Consider the following 21180-nt stretch of genomic DNA (forward strand, 5'->3'; position numbering starts at 1 on the left):
ACCCTCCCAGCCTAATCATCGAGGAGTTTGCGGAGAATGCAAGGCGGCTCTCCTCCTCGCTGGGGAACAGGTCTGACAGCAGGGCCACTCACAGTGTGACAGACCTGTGGAGCCAACACACAGCCACTGTGATAGTTACACAACTCAAGATGCATTTTGTATCTTTTTATGTAGAGCACTTGAATTGCTTTAATGTTGAAATGTACAAAAACATGTCTTGCCTTAAAAACGACACACATGAATTGCCAATTTTGCCATTACACTCCCCATTCTTTGCTGAGTATTTAACAGCAAACAAAGTCTTTGATAGAGACAGCAGCTCATTCCGTCTGTGAATGATTTACCTCGTTCCCAAGGTGTACACTAGCAGCTGACTCACCTGCCCACTGATGTCCCTCAGACACACCGCCACAGTCTGGAGGACAGTTTGCAGCCAGGCTCTGGGGGCACATCAGTGCAGCCAGGCACCAGGCCTGTGGCAGGATTGCAGGCCAAGCAAAACTTTGACTAAAACAGCATTGCCATGAAACGCTGACCAAACCAGTTATTGGTATCCAGATCAAGTGGACCCACAGCTGACAGAAAGAGGAAACATGTTCATTTTCTTTGGTTCAGAGGTGGTAAGACAAAAAGGAATTTGAAGTTAAGAATTTTAAAGCAGAGTCCCATTTCACTAACAGCAGTTGTTTTGCACATTGAACTTACACACCCCAGCAGTATTTTGTTCTGACATACTTTGTTTTCCAGACTGAATGTATTATATATTATAATACTAATGCATCTTTAAGACTATTTTACATTTGATGTTCAAATAATTAAAAGTAATTTGTCTTCTTACCAAGCACCATAGACATGTAGTGGTAAGATGTACGTGACAAAACGCTCACTGGTATAATCTTCCACAACAAATCAAATCAAATCAAATTTCTATTTGTATAGCCCATATTCACAAATCACAATTTGTTTCATAGGGCTTAACAAGGTGTGACATCCTCTGCCCGTAACCCTCAACAAGAGTAAGAACAAACTACCAAAAACAACCTTTAAACAGAGGAAAAAAACCTCAGAGAGAGCCACATGTGAGGGATCCCTCTCCCAGGACGGACAGAAGTGCAATAGATGCAGTGTGTAATGGAGGATGTCAGAAAAAAAGAGCAGCACTGGTTACAGTAAACAGTTGGATGGAAGGTAAATGAAATGAGGAATTATTGTCAGTAATGGTATCCGAGTAGACATATTGTATATCAAGCAGTGTTGTTGCAATCATAGTCCACGATCAGGATCCACCATCATCAGGATCCACTGCTGCCATCAGGATCCACCATCAGCTGCCACCTCAATCGTGTTCCACCACTACGATCAGATGCAATCTCTGATTCCCGATCCACCATCATAACCGCAGTCACGGCCCTGGATCTGTGAACGCTAACAGGTGGTGTTCCGTAAATGTCTCAGGCCTGAGAGAGGAAAATAAAGATTCACCTTTTATTCATAAAATAAACAGAACCCATTGGAAGAAGATAACAATGTGCAGAAGTGTTACATACTGCATTCAAATGTTTTGCAGAACCTTATGAATACACAGTGAAGTTGACCTTTGACATTTTGTATATCAAACATCTATTTTATTTTTCTTTAACATGTGATTAGATCATCTTGAACTTCCAAGTAAATTTTTTTTTATTAAAAATAAAACACATTAGGAAGTGGTAACACACTTAATGTAATCAGGAATATTGCTTGCTTGTAAAATGCCAAATATTCAATTTGTGATTCTGAAGTTTTCAGAGTAGATTAAACTTTTTGTCATTTAATGGATTACATAACTGATTCCAAAACGTGCCATTTCCAAAAAATGTGTACTCCGTAACTGACTGTAATTATAACCAACACTGGTCACTCGTCAGATGATAACATTCATTCTCAGACACACTTTTCATATTAATATGTTAATACACAACTCAGTTGCTTCACTTGCCTCATAAAAGCTCTTTGGTGTCTCCTCGAGGAACAGAGGGGTAGAAGTGCCAGCAGCAACTCACCCAGTCAAATCACAACATCTCTCTAAAGCTCAGCCGTGTGTTTGTGTGTGTGTGAGCCACCGTGTTTTCTGTGGAACCTGTGGGTGGAAATGCCATCTCATGGCGGTGTGACAGCCAACCTGTGATAGTTTGAGAATTTGTTTTATTTCCTACACTTTTCCTACTTCACTGGATTCCTGACAAGCTTGGTTTGAAGATTTTTGTAGAATTCCAAACGTTCTTTGCTATTTTGTTTATCCCACCACATTTTTAATTCGATGTGCGTTCTGTTCCCAAATATATTTGTATTGATATATAATAATATATCAATATATACAATTATCACATCAAAAAGTATCACTATTATTATTAACTCTGGTCTGTTTGTTTGCAGCATTGCCCAAAATCTCCAGGACCAATTAGAAACAAACTTGGTGCAGAACTGGTGCCTGAAGAAACCATTCAGTTTGTTTGTGGATGCAGATTAAGGGATGGAGCCAGGACTCTTTTTCACTCTCTTCAACTATACTTCATGACAAATAAAAAAATCTTGGTTATCAGATCACTTCATCTCTTCTTTTATTTTTCTACTATAATAATTAAACAGTAATGTGTGGGAATGTTTGGCCTTGGCAGAGGTATTCTCTCTATTGAATGTCATTATAACAACCAGTCTGACAATTCTTACATACATGCTCATGGTCTCTCTCCTCACTCCCCTTCTCCTCCCTTTACTCCATCTCTGTTCTCCCTCGATTTCCATCCAGGGAGTTTTTTTCAACTGTTTCTTTAATATTGGTCTCAACCTTATCATGTGGCCTTGAGATGATGTATGTTGTGATATGGCGTTATACAAATAACATTTTTCAGATTTATCACATGACCCTTGGAGGGACCTGATGCCTTATTGGGAAACACTGAACTAAAATCTTCACCTGGATGAAAAAGAGCTCCACCTTAACCCAGCTACAACTAACACACTGATGTTAACAATTATACTAAGTATAATAATATATCAGAACTTTGACTTTTGACCTATTGGTGAAAAACAGTGAGGTTACAGACAAGCTTGGAGCTGGTGCTACAGACTTTGATGTGAATTGATGTGTTGTTACATGATGTATAGACTATACTATGATGTACAACGTTACAAATCTTTATTACAGCCTTTATGTCTATATCTACAACATAATAAGTGTTTGGCTTCCAGGCTCCAACTTCATCCCTCCCCCAGATATGATTACATAGATATAATGGGAGTGATGAGCTAATACTTGTAACCCCCCAGTCTGAGCCTACAGCTGGATGCTGGGGTGGTGGAGGGGGCTGAACCAACCAGCACCAATACTGATGCAACCGGGGCAAGCAAAGGGAGTGATGGGAAATATTTGCAACTTGAATAGACTGCCAAATTGGGAAGGTGTGTATTATAGAGGGTTGTGGAGAATGTGGAGCATCACATGGTTAGGTGGCGAATCAGAGATCGTGATGGTGGATTGCGATGGTGGTGGCAGCTGATGGTGGATCTTGATCATGGATAGTGATGATGGATTGTGATCATAGAGGTGGATCATAGTGGTGGAGGATCATTGACTATATGAGACTGCTTGATATACAATATGCCTACTCACATATTCTACTACTGGCAATAACTCCATTTCAATTGTCATTGCTAATCCTTTCATCTCCATCAGACATTTTCATTTGTATAAATAAATTAAACATTGACACACCTTTCCATTCTGCTAAAAACTGTTTCTTCTAATCATTGTTGTAAATATTGTAATTTTGTTGCACTTAAATTAAGAAAAATTCAAGACCCAGATCATCATCCTCTTGTTTAACCAATGAAATACAGTTTTTTTCTCTCTTCTTAAACCTTTTAAATTTGTAAGTTGAGGTTCAGAGTTTCAGAAAGGTGCCACAGACATATGTGAAGCACTGATTGTTATATATTTTTTCCTTAGCAATAAGTCTTGCAAATAAACAGTATGTCTGCAGTTTGTTCATCAACTCAGAATCCTGCATGTAAAAACACTGCATCATGCTGGTGCATGCAGCACCACTGAGTGGCAGACACTGAGTACTGCAGATCATTTAACACCAAAACCCTCTTGCTCATTGTTCTTCCCCAGCCGCCACCCGTACAGCACACAGAGCTCAACGTCACAAAACAAGTAGTTAAATCCGTATAAAAAGTAGGTTGCCTTTATTAGAAGCTGGGAAACCAAAACATCATCGTTGTTAATACTTTTTTTGTAAGACCACAATATTGCCATTGCATCATCGCTTCCCACTTTTTCCACAACATGCAAAAGATTCAAGAGTTCAGCGTTCCTTTATCCACTACTGAAAAAAAGCGTCTCCACTTGGTCTTCTGTAAGAATCACAACTTGGCGTACATTTTTACATTGCCAGTACAACGGAAGGTAGATAGAAAAGAAACATCAAAAACAGTACAACAGAAGAAGTCGTAGAATGGATGAGAAAGGAGAAATTCATAGCCTTATGCCATGTGCCTCCAGTGGGATGATGGCGAGGACTCTCACTCAAAGCCCTCACTGCTGTGAACTAGAGTGTCTGATCCTACTGCAAACAGAGCTCTCCGAGCTTTACATCGGTATAAACAAAGTTTTTTTCTCCCACTTTTGCATTTTCTTGTTTGTATCTAATTGTCTTAAAATGACATTAAGGACTGGGTGCCAATTTAGGACCTGAATATAGAAAAACACAGTAACCTTTGAATGACAGTCATAAAACAATCAAATGTGCTTCTGAACCAGGGACTAGGTTCGAGTGTGTCCTGTTCACATCCAGGACTGATTTCTGTTGCAGCCTCGGGACCAATCACAATTACTCCTGGCCAATGCCTAATAAATGAGGTTTAGTTCCCAAGACCATTAAGGTAACTTTTTCTTTTTTTTTGTTTTTTGCTTTGACATCAAACACTACTCGCAATAAAAGACAATCTCACAAGTGCTGCACCTGATCTCTGATTCACTAGTTTTGAGATCATTTATGGCTTTGGATGTTATGCTGATCGTACAAATTGTTGACTTGTTCTAAGCCTAATTTGCTGCTTGTAGCAAAGACCTAAAACACGAGGACAGATTACATTCTCAGGCCTCCAGTGATGATATCAGAGCCACTACTAAAAAATCAACTCAATGAAAATTAAGGCATTAATAGACAAATGAACGCCAGATACATGCTGAACTGCCCACTTCACCATTTCAACCCTTCTGAGCCTCAGTACTGTACCACTCTTTAGAAATATGTCAGCATGTGAAACACTAACGTGAGCAACAAAAACTTCTAGGAAACAAATGGACATGGATACCAACAGTAAGGCAGGGCACAGGAGAAAGAAAGGAGCAGGGACAGGAGTGGAAAAGGGAGGATGGCTGGTCCAACCATCAGGCAGAACAGATTGGATAGGGTCAACTTTTTTCTTTAAAATCAAGATACATTTTATTTCTTTTCTTAAAAAACAAACATTACAAAAAAAATCTGAATAGAGAATTAGAACAATGAACCGACAGGAGAAAAAACAACATTCATTTTTGTAACCCTCAAAGAACAAAAAAAAACAAAACAAAAAAAACATCTCTTCTTGCATTTCTTAAAAATAAAAACAACAAAAAAGATATAGGGGTGCCTGGCACAACAGGTTGAATGAGAAGAAGCTGCAGCCGTGCGGGGAGGGGAGGATGATGTGTTTCGAAAAAGGGACTGGGATGCTTCAAGTAGCATCATTCGAAAGCCAAACATGTAACAACAGAAACCGTTTCACACAAGCCTATGGGCCAAGAGAAACAAAAGAAGCCATACCCTCGTACAGGAAGTTCCCCACAGGCATACGAAGTTAAACAAGTACATAAAAACACACATGTTGGCTTGAAATGTGTTATAGTGTCAGATGGTCTAGTAGCAAACACTCAGCAGTGACCCATCACTCTGCCACTAACACGCTGCGATCTGTTTGATCTAAGAAGCTGTAGCTACAAGAGAAATACTTTTAAAAATAATGCGCTTCATTCTCCACACAGCCACACGAGAGGTCAGGGCATGGATATAGTCTGAAAGAGGTTGGGTTCTTTAAAAATAAAATTAAAAGATGCTGAGAGAACAGTTTTCAAGGTTTAAAATAAGAACTAACTAAAGTGGCCCTGTTAAAACATGCTCCTGGTTTAAAAGCACAAGTACCAGAGAGGGTAAAGGCTTCAACCCTGTGTGTGTGTGTGTGTGTGTGTGTGTGTGTGTGTGTGTGTGGACTTTTTAAATACAGCGCTCTAGTTTCTGATACTGGGGAACTCTGAATACTCCCAGTGATATATCAGTAAAGTGAACAGGGAAAATATAGTGTGGCCAGTTGTCACAGATGATCCCAGAAGAGGGGTAAAAGAAACACTGGTGAACTTGTGAGTTCACAATCAGGACGGATGCTCACAAGCACTGAGCTCTTCAAAAGGCAGAAACTCAGAGACTGAGTTTTTAAAACTAAAACCCAGGAAAGAATTGATGAACACAGAGGGAGGGAGGGGCTGACTGTCAATAAATGATTACATGAGCACAATTTCTGAGTTGGGGTGCAGGGTAGGGGTGGGGCAAACAAGAAAAAGCACACCAAGTCCAAACTATTGAGCCAGGCCACCAGGAGGAAAAAAACAACAAAAAACTGAAAAAAGCAAAAAAGAGACGGAGAGAGAGACGTGGAGGATGGGCGTCAAACAGGTACCATCTTCTAGTCTTCTCCAGAGGGTGCCTCCTCTTCTGAGCCATCCTCCTCCTCTTCGTCTTCCTCCTCCTCCTCTCCTCCTGCGGCCTCCTTTGTCGTTTTGGGGGCAGGGGAGGTCTCTTTCTTCTCAACCTCCTCCTCTTCCTCCTCCAGGGGACTCTCGGGGTCCTCCTCCTCCTCCTCTTTGGGTGAGCTCTTCTCCAGGGCCTTGGCGCTGGGGCGCCCCTTCCCCTTTCCTTTGATTGGGCTGGGTGTCACTGCAGGGAAGAACCACAGAACAGTTAGTCATCATCACATCGTGTCCAGTCTCACTATTGATGATCAAGGTCTTTATTCTACAGAGGGAGTAATTAGCATAAAAGAGGAAACAGCCTAGGTCTGTCCAAATTTTAGACACATTTAACATGATTCAAATCTTAAGAGATGCTAAAAGGAATATCCTCAAATCTAAGACGGGTAAAAACAAGGTGGGTCTGGTGATGATCTACTGAAACTTGTATCAACCAGACCTATAGTTTGACCAAGCTCAAGGCAACTTGAGCAGATTTGCCAGAAAATAATAAACTAACACGATAACAATTCGATCCTGCACCTCTGAGCCTTGAAGTGTGATTGTGTCAAGAAGTTTAGCCAGGACCAACTAAATACATAGATAGATTCTCTTTGGCTGTTATTGGAAGTCTCACCTGTGGCCTTTAGTCGGGGTTTGGGGCTTTTCTTCTCTTTCTTGTCTGGCCGTCCCCGTCGAATCACCTTCTTGCTTCTCTTCTTAGAGCGACCATAGTCACTGTCATCATCGTCCTCCACCATGAAGTCCTCATCGCTGCCAGACTCATCGGCTGCACACAGAGACATATATCCATCAGTTTCTACACAGTGAGGTAATTGATTTAATTACAAGTTCCTGTAATAGCAGGAATTATATACCTGACGTAACCCTTATTAAGTATTAAATTATAAGTACAATTCTTTTTGAATAAATTGTTGCAGCAGTACATACGGTCCATGTAAGGTTCCTCTTGTTCTTCATGCTCCTCATCCTCGCTGCCTCCGTCCCCCAGCAGGATCTCCCTCTGTTTGGACACTGCCTTGGAAGCCGCCTGGCGCACTGTGCGCTTTCGACTCACTTCCTTGTCGTCATCACTGTCATCTACAAAGCACAACACACACAATGTTGTACTGTTTTGTAAAAGTTCCCCGTTGTTATTTTTCCATTACAACTCCTTTAATTCTCTCTTTTGGACCATCATGAGAAGGTCTGTAGGTAACTCATGGAAATTCCTTCTGACAGAATTTCGACTCAGACACGTTAACGACAGCAACAAAACCTTCGCACGATTGATGAGTGGTGGGATAGACAGAAGCAGGCTGTAACGCCGTAGTTCTGTTGCAGAGATCACATATTTTTGTTTACAGCACAGACTCTGGCATCAGCTCTTATCGCCACAAACTCTCTTAACATCTTTGTCAGGGTCTTCTAAGTGTAGTGTCCTGCCTTTCATCCTGAGGTTTTTTTTTCGTTTTGGCATCTGTTGCGTGTTAGAAGCGTCACCAACTCCCCACTCACTCATGATGAATCCTGTGTGGGACCCCTGCTGTGTTCTCAAAAGGGCTCCCCAGGGCTTTCGGCAGACTTTATACCAAGGGTACAGGCAGAGAAAGTCAGCAGAAATTCACAAATGCACTCTGCTGGAGAAGCTGCAGAGGATCTCTTGAGTGCAGTGCATTTCTGAAAGCCATCTTAGACTTAACTCTAATCACTACCAGAGGAGCCAGACCATAGTGACTCGTACATATAAATGAACATATTAGTAAATCTCTCTGTATTTCACAGGTTATCTGTCTGTGGTGACATTCCTGTGTTGCACAAAAACAGCAATGTGTTTTACATCAACCAGGAAGTTTGCCAGAGCTGAGAAGGGAAGCGGCTGTAGTGATTACAGGATGGAGGAGCCTTTGGTGGGATAACACCTAAAAAGCATCCAAGAAAATTTTCTGATGCTCCAAATAACAAAAAAACTCAGAAAAGGGTGTTAAATTGTTATCACTGATGAGTGCAGACAGAAAAATGACACTAGATTAATCACAAAAGATGAGATGCCATCAACATTTATGAGCTCTGTATAATGTATATGCAGTACATCTTTACATTTGACATCTTTGTCCACCTAACAAACTACTTAAAAAGATTCACTTAAGCCAAGTTCTCACTACACGTCGTCTGATTGCTGTGCAGTTCAAACTAAATGACTTGCTGTGTCGTGATCAGTAGTTTTGAGTTCATTCTGCACAACTGACAACGCACACACGCAACACAATCCTTCACCAGGAGAAACACTGGGACCCGAAACTACGTTTAGATCACAAAAACACACACAAGACAGAGCGAGTCTGAATAATCGTCCAACTCTTTCTGTGTCATCCCGCTCACAGAATTATACATCAAACTGGAGGGGGTGAAACTCTTCAATGGACAACAGTTGTAAGGAACAGAATGCAGCTCAGGCCTCATTTTTCTGTCAAGGTTGAAAATCTGATCGGAGTTCACACATTGCAAGTCAAGATTCCCAATCAATTGCCAATCAGTGGATTTTGTAGTTCACTTGCAAAACTTGTCTGCGACTGGTATATCAGGCAAACAATTGTGTAGTGTGAACTGCACTTTAGGGATTTGAAATAAATTGGGTTTGATAAAATGCTGCAATACCCCATCCATACACTTAGGATATTGCTTAATATTCCGAACTCTAACAAGTATTCTGATAGTTGTCAATTGTGTGTGACAACCAGGTTGTGGACACGCTTCTCCAACACTACGTTCACACAACGGGCCCAAGTGGCCACTTTCATATGTGGCTCTAAATCAGATAGAGATACGATTTTTTTTTTAAATGCATCCTCACTTTGAACAGCCATGTGACTCGAATCGGAATTCAATGCAACTTTTACTTTACTCTACATCAACAGTGCTACTCAAAGCTACTTTACATCCCTTTAGGCTGATCAAACTAAAACCCCCTGAAGCAGGTTGCTGAAAGAGATGGACATTAAAAGGTATATGTTATTAAAATCTGAACTAATTCTGGCCTGGAGTTCAATTATAACATTTAAATGGTCAAGATAGTGTGGACTTTTAATCATGTGTTGTTATTGAACTTAATGCAACTGCTGTAATTTCAATGTTTCCACTGTCAATTTTTCAATCTATTCTTCTCTCTATCACTGTCAGTGATTCACTGCGACTCTCCTCCATCCCATACATCTCTAGTCTTTCTATCCAGAGCCTTGGTCGAGCCACTCATCATTATATTCTCTTCATCCTATTCAAGCACCACCAGTGTCTGGCTGCGTGTTTATTCCTATACTTCACACAGCCTCTCACTCTAAAAATCATCACATCACAAGGAGGTCTAATCGACAAAAGATTATTCGATTTCTTCACCTGCAGGGCAATAAAAATTTCGTTTTGATTTAATTTGAAAATTGATGTGTCTTGTGGTGGATCTGGATTCGCAGCCTTTCCTTATTAAATTTATGGGGGTAACGGGGGTGCACATAGATGTGCTCAAAAGTTTCTCTGACGCACAATAGATTACCAGTGAAAGGCACATAGACTGAAGAGTAAAAGATAAGTTCTCGCTTGAGGGAAGGAACTGCATTGCTGCTGCAACTGCAGCTGAGACTATGAGGTCTGACTACCTGCATGGACGGCAAATTTGCAATGAACCATAACCCGGGCATGTGCACGCGCATCAACGCAAATTCTCTTAATAAAGAATTTATCCATAATTTAAAAAAAACATGTCACTATGTAGAAGGAATAACCTGGATTGTTACCTGTAGCCCGTTTCCTCTTTGGCCCTCTCTTGGGGGGCTTCTCCACCTTGGCTTTCTTTCCCTTTTTCCCTTTTTTTTCTTCATAGTCGCTTCCTCCATCTTCATCCTCCTCCTCTCCAAAGTCGTTGTCTTCTTCCTCGCTGCCAAAGTCATCTGCAGCAGCGAAACAGGTAAGTCAGTGAGCTGATCAGTTGCAATTAATAATAACTGTATTTGTATAGCACTTAATAAAAACCCCGTGGTTTTCACAGAGTGCCTGAGCCAACCTCCTCGTCTAAATCAGAAAACAAACACACTTACCTGCTGAATCATTTTTGGATTTAGAGAGCTTTTCATCAGACTCCTCACTGGAACAAAGAATAGACAAAATCAAAGTCTTAGTAACTGGAGGAAGTGTAGCCTGGAGACCAGGATCAAGGCACAGATTTTACCAGCAGTTATCTGGAACAATAACATGCAATAGTTGATTTGTGCCCCCAGGGTTTTTTTCCCCAAATACACTGAACAAAATGAATTCCCTCATATTGGTTCTGTCAGGTGCGACACACCGCACAATTATCACTCAGGAAGTCTTTATAATGGGGAGGACTTATGCTGCATAATATGAAGACAGATTGGCAAGTTGACTCCGGGCATGTCCATTTGTTGTTGTCAAAGTAAGAGAGTAAAATTGATCAACTTTGTACTGTCTACAATATAGCTGCTTTCAGACATGCACTGAACTCTGCAGTTCCTGTGTATTGTGACTGTGTTATGATTCTTCGAACGTGCGACAGACCACAATAAAAAAAAAAAAACAAACAAACAAGAAAACAAATATCTCCTGGTGAAAAAGAGGTGTCACACACATAGAAGACACAGACGAAGATGTCAAGAGAGTTTGTGGTGTGTTGTAAAGAAAATCACGTGATCTACACTGTCTGCTGCACCTGGCTGCTCCACCGTTGCTTTAATAACGCAGCGCATTTGATGCTGTTGTGAACGCATCTGTGCAGAGAACCGCTGTGTTATGCATGTGTGAAAGGAAAACTGTGGGTCAACTCCTTAGCCAATTCTCCACATTTTTAGGGTCAGAGAGTTGGGATAACTTAACCAAAGAAAATAAAGTAAGAGCAAACACAAACTACAAACACATAAGTTAAGAGTCAGTGCAGCCCCCCTCTTTCATGGAGAATTAACTATGGAGAAGTGCGACTGTAACTATTGGTACAATGAGCATTACCAGATGCCAATGGAGATAATGTCATCTTTCTAGCAGTTTCTAGCATTCACACAACCCAGTGTTAATGATTTTATAGAGGTAGTATATCACAGGTTGAACCCATGATGAATAAAGTGAAGCTCATTTCATGCCCCGCTCTGTCCGACACGTTTCAGGACATCTGGCTGCTCACACAGGAGCTGCTGTACTCTGCATCCTCACGGCCACATCTGCTCCTCTCAACAAGAGTTGATATACTTAGACCACAGATGGCAAAGGATTGATTTATATCTGTGCAACATTTGTGAATGGGTTCTATGGATTGTGTGTGTGTGTGTGTGTGTGTGTAAATAAAACATAAGTATACAATCAGCCAATTTATCAAATGTGTCGCAGCAGTAAATGTACTATATGAAACTGTTATACACAGTTGTAGCAGCCTCCATAAGGGACTCACCTGTCATCCTGCGAGTTCTTTGAGCGCTTGTGCTTGGGCTCACGAGGGGCTGTGCGCACCTTCTTCGGCTTATTATCACCATACTCCTCATCTATGGAGAAAGGACAAGATTCCATCTTTCACTCGCATGAACCCAACAAGGACAAGTTCACAGACAAATGGTTTTTTGTTCAAGTCTCTAGACATGTCTTTGATTTGCAATGGTGATTATGGGATATCCGCTATTGTCCTCTATTGTCACTGAAAGGGGGGGGGGTCTATGTGACGAATTGTGGTTGAACAACTGTGACCAACACGACGACTACATTACAGAGACGTGCATAAAACTGGACACAATAGATATGCTAAGACACAGTGAAACTTTATTTGCCTAATGTGAAGTTTTGACCCATTACTGGTCCTCAAAAGCATTAGTATTTGTCCAGTAATCCGGTTGGATTAGAGACTTGGGTCTTGTTCAGACTGCCTCTCCATATACATTATTGGACTAGCCCATGCAACCAAAAATCTGAGGAACTACTAAAGCTGTTCCTTTTATCTGCCATGTCATGCAGCTTCTCTCATCTCCCCCCTTTCAGCCTGAGAGCGGAGGTAACACTCTCACACAGACAAATGGACAATAAAGCTAAGATAAGATACTTTAATATTCATGGAGGTTTGTCGAATTAGTTTCAAAAAAGTTCCAACAAAAAGTGTGAATACAGGGTTTCCACCCAGGTCCAATACAGTAAAATGATTACCGCCGCTGCCACTGGTGGGTTTGTACTGTGTCAAAGTCTCCTTTCTGGATTTGCTCCCTCCACAGTCCTACCAGTTTTTTGTGTTTTACGGCCAAAGAACTGGCTCTCGGCCAGAAAAACTGGTTCAAGAGTGGCATCAACTAGTTTCTGGTAAGCAAGAGCCGCTATGTCATGAATGCATAGCTATGAAAAGAGATTTTACTCGTTTAAGAAAGCGTTGAACATAAAAGTTGAGGCTTGCGGCCACGTGGATAACACCAAACGAGCAGTATGGAGGCATGTAATGTTTTTTTAAATTTTTTTATTGTTTTAGTACATCTGAAGAGGTCGCCTTGGCTGCAACATTGTTGACCCCTGAAAATCCTAAAGGGTTTTGTGGACTCAAACGCTTCACCCACCCCTCCATCACCATAGTGGTGAGTAGATAATGGGTGATTTTTTTTCCTCTGTGAACTTTCCCTTTAAACAGCAAGTACGTTGCAGGTCTTAGTTGCCAAGAGATTCTGCTGTATTGTTTCTACTGTTGGAGATAAAGCTTAATTATCTATGGACGGATTCAGCAATGGTGATAATCAATGATCAGGACCAGTGTATAGTGATACAGGATTTTCACAGTGATTAATTGCTTTATTCTGCCAGGAATTTAATTATCATCAGGATTCTATCTGTTGTTCCCACTGCAGTTACTGCATACACACACTACATTACCAACACACATGAAACCTCTCTTACCTGCATCGTCAGACTCGTTGAATTGTGAGTAGTTCACCACTTTCCTGTTCCTGTGAAGAAGAACAAATGGTGCATTAGATTATATTTTTAACAAAATAGCTTCACTAACCATGTCTGTTATTAGACACGTTAATGTATGCTAAAAGACAGGGGTAAAGGCTACCAAGATGTAAATTCAACAGGGAGCATTTTTTCAGCTGTATATTGAATGCTTGGTTTGTATTATTTGGTTTGCGAGGCCACAAACAGCCTCCAGCTGGGGCACTGAGCTGGACACTGATCCACCTTCTTCCGTTTCAACAGCTAATTTGGCAAAGTTACGAGAGAAGCCTCAGATGACATGGCCAACTATAGTTCAGGTAACACACACCTACAGAAATCTGCCTGGCACCTGACACAGACCTGAGCAACTGTTCACGTTAAATCCACTGTGAAAAAAATGTCCTACTTCTCAATGAAAGTCGAAGGTATTTGAAAATTACCCTGTAGACACAAACCATATAAGGATTACGAAGTAAACAGAGGGTTAAATAAATTTAAATGCATCTTCTGAACACAATTGCATCCAGTGCAGTGTTCACACTGAACAACTGCTAATCATCAGCAAGATCTGCATGGAAAACAGTACCTGTGGATAAAAACCACACTGGAGCAGTGCAGTGTGCGGTGGAAAGGGACAGAAGAAGTGGTCAACAGTGCCATAAACCTTTACAAATACTTAGATTACAACAGCCGGCCCACACAGCAATAAAAGCCCCAAACACGAGCCAGTGACATGCATGCCAAGCTTTCCACACATCATCATTCACACTTCAAGAATACCAGAGAGAGCAAGATAGTATTTTTCCAACCATTTCCATTTTAATGAGTCACCAGACTGTGGGCAGTAAAATCATTCTTTGGGAGATCGATATAAGACACAGAGTCTCATCATGGGTCATGGGCAGCAAAAGGTTATGCAGAGCCACTTAATTGACCAGTTGTTCTTGTCAGACATCCATGTTCACTTCCTGTTAGGATGTTTTCATCCCTGATTTGTCACACTCCTACCACGTAACCCATTTCTAGAAGAAAACAAACGGTGCCATTCTCAACTTTCCACTCATGAAGGCAACATAGATAATGAATTATTTGTGTTGCTGACCTTGTGTTTGCTTGCTGCTTTTGTGCAGTTAAATAAATTCTACACTTTCTAATGCTACATGCACATGCAAATGGTCACGTGAAACGTTTTAAGGCATGTTAGTAGTGACAGCTTATTTCTGATAGGGAACTAAAGCTTGTCTGGACGGGGGCTGATCGTTTCACATGCCATTTCAAAATAAAAAAAAAATTCTGTGGATGTGGGATCCCAACATTTCACAGTGTACTCATTGACTCATTTTGACTCATTCAGGATCAATTCAATATCTATCTATTTGGTATGAAGATAAAAGTTCAGAGCAGCTGGGTTCATCTGTTAATTGATGTGTTTAGACCATATACTGTATATTTAGAGACAAAGGTGAAGGCAAAATGTTCTTCACAATCCCCTAGTGGTTGGCTGCTGTAGGAGTATAAATCCTGCCTTGTTCGTGTAAGTGGATGAAACATGGACCAAACTACAGGGTCAAAGTACATATTAAAAACATTTGTCTAAAGATGGTTTCTGTCATATTAGCAATTCCTTTCATACTGATCTATGTTCAAGTGCTCTTGTTTCTGATATGTTTGGCTTTAATTAGTAATTTAGTGCAATACAAATGGGGTGAAACATCATGATTGACAACTGAGACCCACCCACGATTGGTCAAGCATGACTCCAAATGATGTCAAATACGCAAGATGGTGGCACTGGTATTTAAGATATCTTAACTTAATTTTTGTGTAGGAGGAATTGAACATATGCAGTCAATCTGTATTTAAAGTCTATGGCTGTGACTGGCATCAGGTGATAGAAGTGTTGGACACAACCTACACACTCAGTGCCTTGAAGGATGTGCTTGATTTAGTGTTTCCATCCTGGCCAAAATATGTGGACTGCTTCTTTATTTAGGTTGTCCTCAGGCAAGGACGAATAACAACATAATAATACTAATATTAATAATAATGACATCCCTAAAATCAACCGTGCCGGGCTTGTTAATCATGTAAATATTGACCTAAAGTTTTAGGCAATTTTCAGACATGACCTACGGGTAAAGTCCAGAGAATCTGGTCCGGACTTTACCTGCACTTTGCCTTTCACACATGCACAATGCAGCGGTACTGGTTCTGTGCACAGACGCTTTCACAAGAGTAACAAATCATCCACATTAATCAGACGAGAGGTGGAGCAGTCGGGTGCAGCAGGCAGAGACACCCGTCCACCCACTCCCCTCACGGGGAATCCAGTGGGGGGATGCCCTGCTGTGTTCTCACATGGAATTCTCCTCACTTTCTAAAGCAGAAAGCATGGAGCCTCTCACTAGGATGTTCGCGTTCACACGCACCTCCTCCGGAGAAAATACGGAGGATCTGCAGAGTTCAGTGCATGTCTGAAAGCGGCTGTATAAGGAAATAATTGAAATGTTTTTACAGTAAGTGTTGCAAAATAAATCCCCTACAATTGTCCTGTTCCCTTGTTCCTTATTATATTGTACAGAACAGCAAGGCAATAGCAGGTTAAAAATTTTAATAGCAAAATTTTACAGTGGAAACTCCTGCATTTTTTTCTTTTTGTTAAAGACTGGGTAGTGTGAATTTTGTGATATTTTAAAAAGATTTATATGTATTTTGTTTCTTGAATGCTTCAAATGCCAAAGATAATGGTTCAAAAATGTATAAAGAATGATTGATAAGAATGAAAGTTTGGTTTGGAAAACACCATCCCTCACACTGACATGAAGCAAAGCGCCAAGATGTCTCTGCCGGTTGAGGCGTTAGATGGTGGTTCGCTGTACTGTGCACCAAAGTGCATGTTCATGTAGAGATAATCATCATGACTGGTTCAAAACTTTAAACAGCTGTTCCAAACCAGTGGCACTTGTTCAAAATGGTCGACCAAGTGAGAAGAGAAGAGTGCTCTTCTATACGCTGCCATTCATACAGAACTCAGGTGATTTAGAGGAAACAATGTTGACACAGGAGTAAATGATAAAGCGATACCCCGATCGGATCCATTAAACATAGTATTGGCACAGATACCTTCTCTTCTATACAGATAGAGGCCAAACCGGACCAAACTAAATTAAAAGTTACTTTATTTATCTAACAACATAATTAACTGTCTCCCTTTTACATTGATTCCGTTAGAAAAGGTTTGCAGACTCAGTTTTTAGTGTCACAGCAACCCCTGGTGTTTAGTATGGCCAGTTTTGTCAGAGTGAATTCCACACACCAGATACACCAGGTACATACACACACTAAAAGCTCACCACCAAAACTGACCTATCACCTGCAATGATCTCTAACGCCCGAGCCACACCAGCTGCTGTTGCGCCACATACCTGCTGCACGTCACGGTTGTAGCCCTATGTACTCAAATAAATACCAGTAGTATATAGTATGAAGCCATTCCACAAGAAAACCATTCAAACAAATGAATGAATGGATTCAGTCAACAGAAACATTGGAGTGCTTTTATTTTGAAACGGGTATACTACAGAAAGTACTGCAAACATTTATATTGTTGGCATATTTGACAAATAAGCATTGAAACTGTGCCGAAAGATAGACCTCAAATTTCTAGAAGAGCCTGGTTGGGACTGAATAACATAACAATGGTTAGATTAAAATGTATCAGTTTCTGTGCAATATAAGCTGTTGAATAAGAAATGAATGTGACAAGAGCTTTTAGGTACTGTAGGTACTATTCTGTACTGGAAAAAAGTCCGATCAGTGTGTCCCTAATTAAGACAACTTTGGGAAGGTGTCATTTCAAGTGTCTGTCTGAATACTACCTTGTAAAGCCCAAGGTAAATGATAAACCCTAAAACTCACCAGCAGAAATTCCTAAATTTTGCAGCGATTCCTTGAATTCATGATTGCGCGAGTTAAAACCTCCATTTGTGAAATTCGTAGGTAAAATTTGTGATATAAAATCAAATTCATTTAATTCTACATATCTCCTTTGGAATTTCACAAAATACAAAACAGTTCTCTAAAACATAATATTCTGCCCTCAGTGTTACTAAACACAAACTCAGAACTGCAAAAAATCTGTAGAACGCCTGTTGGGTTTGGGTCCGGCTCGGTTAGTTTTCTCTCCTGCTCGGACAGGTTCAGCCAAAGAAATCGGCAATTGAGAACTGGCTACGGAGTTTACCCACAGTTTTCCTTTCACACATGAACAACACAGCAGTAGGTTCTCTGCACAGATGCATCAAATCCTCCACATTATTCAGTCAAGAGGGGGGAGCAGCCGGGTGCAGCAGACAGAGGCAGGAAGTGACGTATAAAGTCTGCTCCGGAGATCACATGAACAACACACAGACTCCGGCATCAGCTCTCATCACCACAAACTCTCTTCGGTGTCTTCTTCATATAACACCACTTTGCAAGGGGAGATATTCGTTCTCTTTCTGTGTCATCGCCTGCTCTGTTCACAAATCGAAATCTCTTAAATTTCTACAGACTTTATCCTTGGAGGCCAGGCGGAAAAGGTCCGCAGAAACTGCAAAGCCTCTTACTTGGACATTTGCATTGTCCTCCGGAGAAAATATGGTGGATCTGCGGAGTTCATTGCATGTTTGAAAGCAACTATACAAACATTTGTGGGATTCGTAGGTTAATGAGCACTTTTACATTAATAAAGTTTAATAAAGAGTATGAATACTCAACAGGCTTCCCCTGTAACAGGTTAGGATAACATGGTATTACTGTTGCACATCATGCACGTAGGTATCGCGGTATCATTTTTTACTCAGAATCGCATCATTCCTGTAACGCTGGTGACCCTTACTGTAATTCTGATATATTACTCACATCTCATTTCACAATATTACACACACAACACGTGTATGTAATATTACACACACCATGTACATGCAAGTCCACACAATGCATTTCAATTCAAGAACGGAGAACTGGGCCCTGCAACTTGGACGAGGCTTTCGGACACAAACAATCGCGAGATTTCCAGGATCACGTTTACGTTAGATGTGACTGTATAAATCCACTTCTAATCAAGTTAAAGGCCATTTTGATTTGGATTAAAATGGCCTGAAGACGCCCCGTGCGTTTTAATCACGGAGGGGGGGACTTTTTTTGTAGTTCTCCGCCTTCCTCTGACATCAGCGTTAATTCACTGCTGAAAACCGAGATCCGCTCTCCCTCGTCTTCTCCTCCTCTCTTATTTCCGTCGCTCCAGAAAACTACAGACACGGTTAAACTGCGGCGTAATGGAGGCTGGAGCACGACGTGCCCAGTCTGCGCGGTAACACGCTCAAATCCCGAGGCCGACCACCACCACCACCTCCCTCCGGTGGTTTTCTCCCCTTTAGGTGGGGGAGCACTAGCGTTACAGAGCTCCCCCCTGGATGAATGGGGTGGCCATATTCTCATTCTCCGTGTGAGGGAGAAACCCCACCAGCAGGCCTGGTTAAAGCGGAGCCGCAAAACGTAGCTGCTGAAATCAAACCGACTAATTTTCCGCTCGGCCTACGCAGCAGCCACCACTGCACATCCCGGAGCCATGTACTGCGTTGGAGACACGACACGGCGCGTTTCTCCACGAGACATGGCGAACAGTCCCCGCCACTGGGATCCATGTTAGAGAGGGAGGCTGCACACACGGCAGCGCACTCACTCACACACACACACTCACACGCGCTCACGGTGCCATTATTTTTTCATGAAATAAACAAATTCCCAGCTCATAAAACACAGCACGGCCGAGGCGTGCACGTTAACTGCGACGCGTGCAGCAGCACGGTGTCGATATTAAGGTGCGGGAGAGGCAGAGGACACATTTAGCACACCTACCTCACGGGTCTTGACATTTTGCAGGAATACTGTAGAGGTTAAGGATGTAAGAAAGGGGGGAGAAGAAAAAAAGCACAGGGGGGGGAAAGAAATATAGATTCCCGCTCTGCAAAACACCGAGGGGAGCGAGACTGACGCACGACTCCACCGTCCGAGCTAGCGCCTGAAAATAAAAAGGACGACAGCGGCTTGTCCTCCAAACGCAAATATTCTTAATTTTGTACCTTCAGCTACACAAAATGGTGAATAAAACAAACTGAAACTGCAGCCTGTGTGCAACCAAACGCGCGGCTTTGAGGGGTGGGACCTCAACGGCAAGCACCGCCCCCGCGGGGCCCTGAGAGGAGCAACGCGGCGCCTCTCTGCTCCCATTGGTCGATTTGAACGACGACTTGTTTTTGGATTGGATGTGTCGGGTGCTTATTAGAGCACTCTTAGCATAGTGTAGCCCGCCTCCGACAGCAGGCTCGGTTGAATCCGCACTGTTAAGAAAACAAAAAGAGGGCCTCAGTTTGGATGCAAACATTCAATTCAGTGAGGGTCCCACTGAGACACATTGTAATTATTGGTTAGAACGTGCACATGCATTGTGCATGTATGACAGAGCATCATGCATTTCATTGGTCTGACTGGTGTTTGTGATACTGAGACCAGCCCTCTACTGTTTCACCTGGATACTACTGCAGCATGAGATGCAGGCTGGGAGCATTACAGCTGGAAAGCCTGGAATATAACAGTTATTAAGGTTATGCACTTCTTTTAAGAGATACACTCAACACAGTTCTGCCAACTTCCTTGACCATAAGACTAATGAGAATCACATGAGAGTACATCCCCTCTAATCTAAATGGAAAAAGAATCAACTAAGATTTCTGTCCTCGTGGCTTTATTAAATGTATACGCAGACCCAGGATTACCTTATATTTTCAGATAGGCTAGTTTGATTGGTTGAACACGATTTCCTGAAGTAACATAAAGATGAATACATGGCACTTCACAGTATATATCATGTGCATCACTTCATCTGCACTATTTTCAATCTCAGATGTGATGTATGCACTGTGTAGTTGCAGATCCTCATTGTTGACCAATTGATCTGACTGCAGAAAATTCATTATCCTGGGGGTGCAAGTGTTGCTATTGTTAGGCCTTCATAAAACTAGGATGCCTTAAGAAGGCAAGGATCATATTGGCTGGCCACTGGCTGTCCATCACACACATGGGCCTATATCTGAACAACAAACATGCAGTACTTTGAGCCATAATCACTATTTTTAAATGTTTTAATAAAAGACTGCAAATCTCACCAACATACAATTTGGCATTTTCTAATTTGTATAGGAAGAGGTATATGGCATGAGCAAATACCCCATCATTTAGATCCGAGGCTAATAAATGATCATTTGTGGTGGGCAAATGAAGTGTCAGATCTATGTGCACTAGCCACCTGATGCAGGTGGATCTCTATTCTGTTTGTGGTGTTTTGACACTGGGGGATAGTTCACCCAAAA

The 21180-nt window shown here is 41.6% G+C and overlaps 1 protein-coding gene across 1 annotated transcript; it reads right to left on the reverse strand.

Annotated features, from left to right (window-relative positions):
• Positions 1–5466: 5466 nt before the first annotated feature.
• On the reverse strand, positions 5467–19982 carry nucks1a (nuclear casein kinase and cyclin-dependent kinase substrate 1a). The gene is made up of 8 exons (XM_020086787.2): positions 19670–19982; positions 13727–13776; positions 12255–12345; positions 10897–10943; positions 10597–10749; positions 7760–7909; positions 7446–7598; positions 5467–7016 (listed from the first exon to the last, which is right to left on the reverse strand). The coding sequence occupies exons 1-8, from the start codon at positions 19684–19686 to the stop codon at positions 6766–6768; spliced, it is 912 nt and encodes a 303-aa protein (XP_019942346.1). The 5' UTR covers positions 19687–19982; the 3' UTR covers positions 5467–6765.
• Between the last annotated feature and the right edge of the window lie 1198 nt (positions 19983–21180).

This window comes from Paralichthys olivaceus, chromosome 2 (genome assembly GCF_024713975.1).
Source record: "Paralichthys olivaceus isolate ysfri-2021 chromosome 2, ASM2471397v2, whole genome shotgun sequence".
Classification (NCBI taxonomy): Eukaryota; Metazoa; Chordata; class Actinopteri; order Pleuronectiformes; family Paralichthyidae; genus Paralichthys; species Paralichthys olivaceus.

What these genes read in the sequence shown, in the direction of transcription:
- nucks1a (XM_020086787.2), bottom strand. An exon ending in AAAGAGGAAACGGGCTACAG is followed by an intron (nt 7,910 to 10,596) that starts GTAACAATCCAG and finishes TGTGCTTTGTAG; the next exon opens with ATGACAGTGATGACGACAAG. An exon ending in ACCCCGACTAAAGGCCACAG is followed by an intron (nt 7,017 to 7,445) that starts GTGAGACTTCCA and finishes TCTTCCCTGCAG; the next exon opens with TGACACCCAGCCCAATCAAA.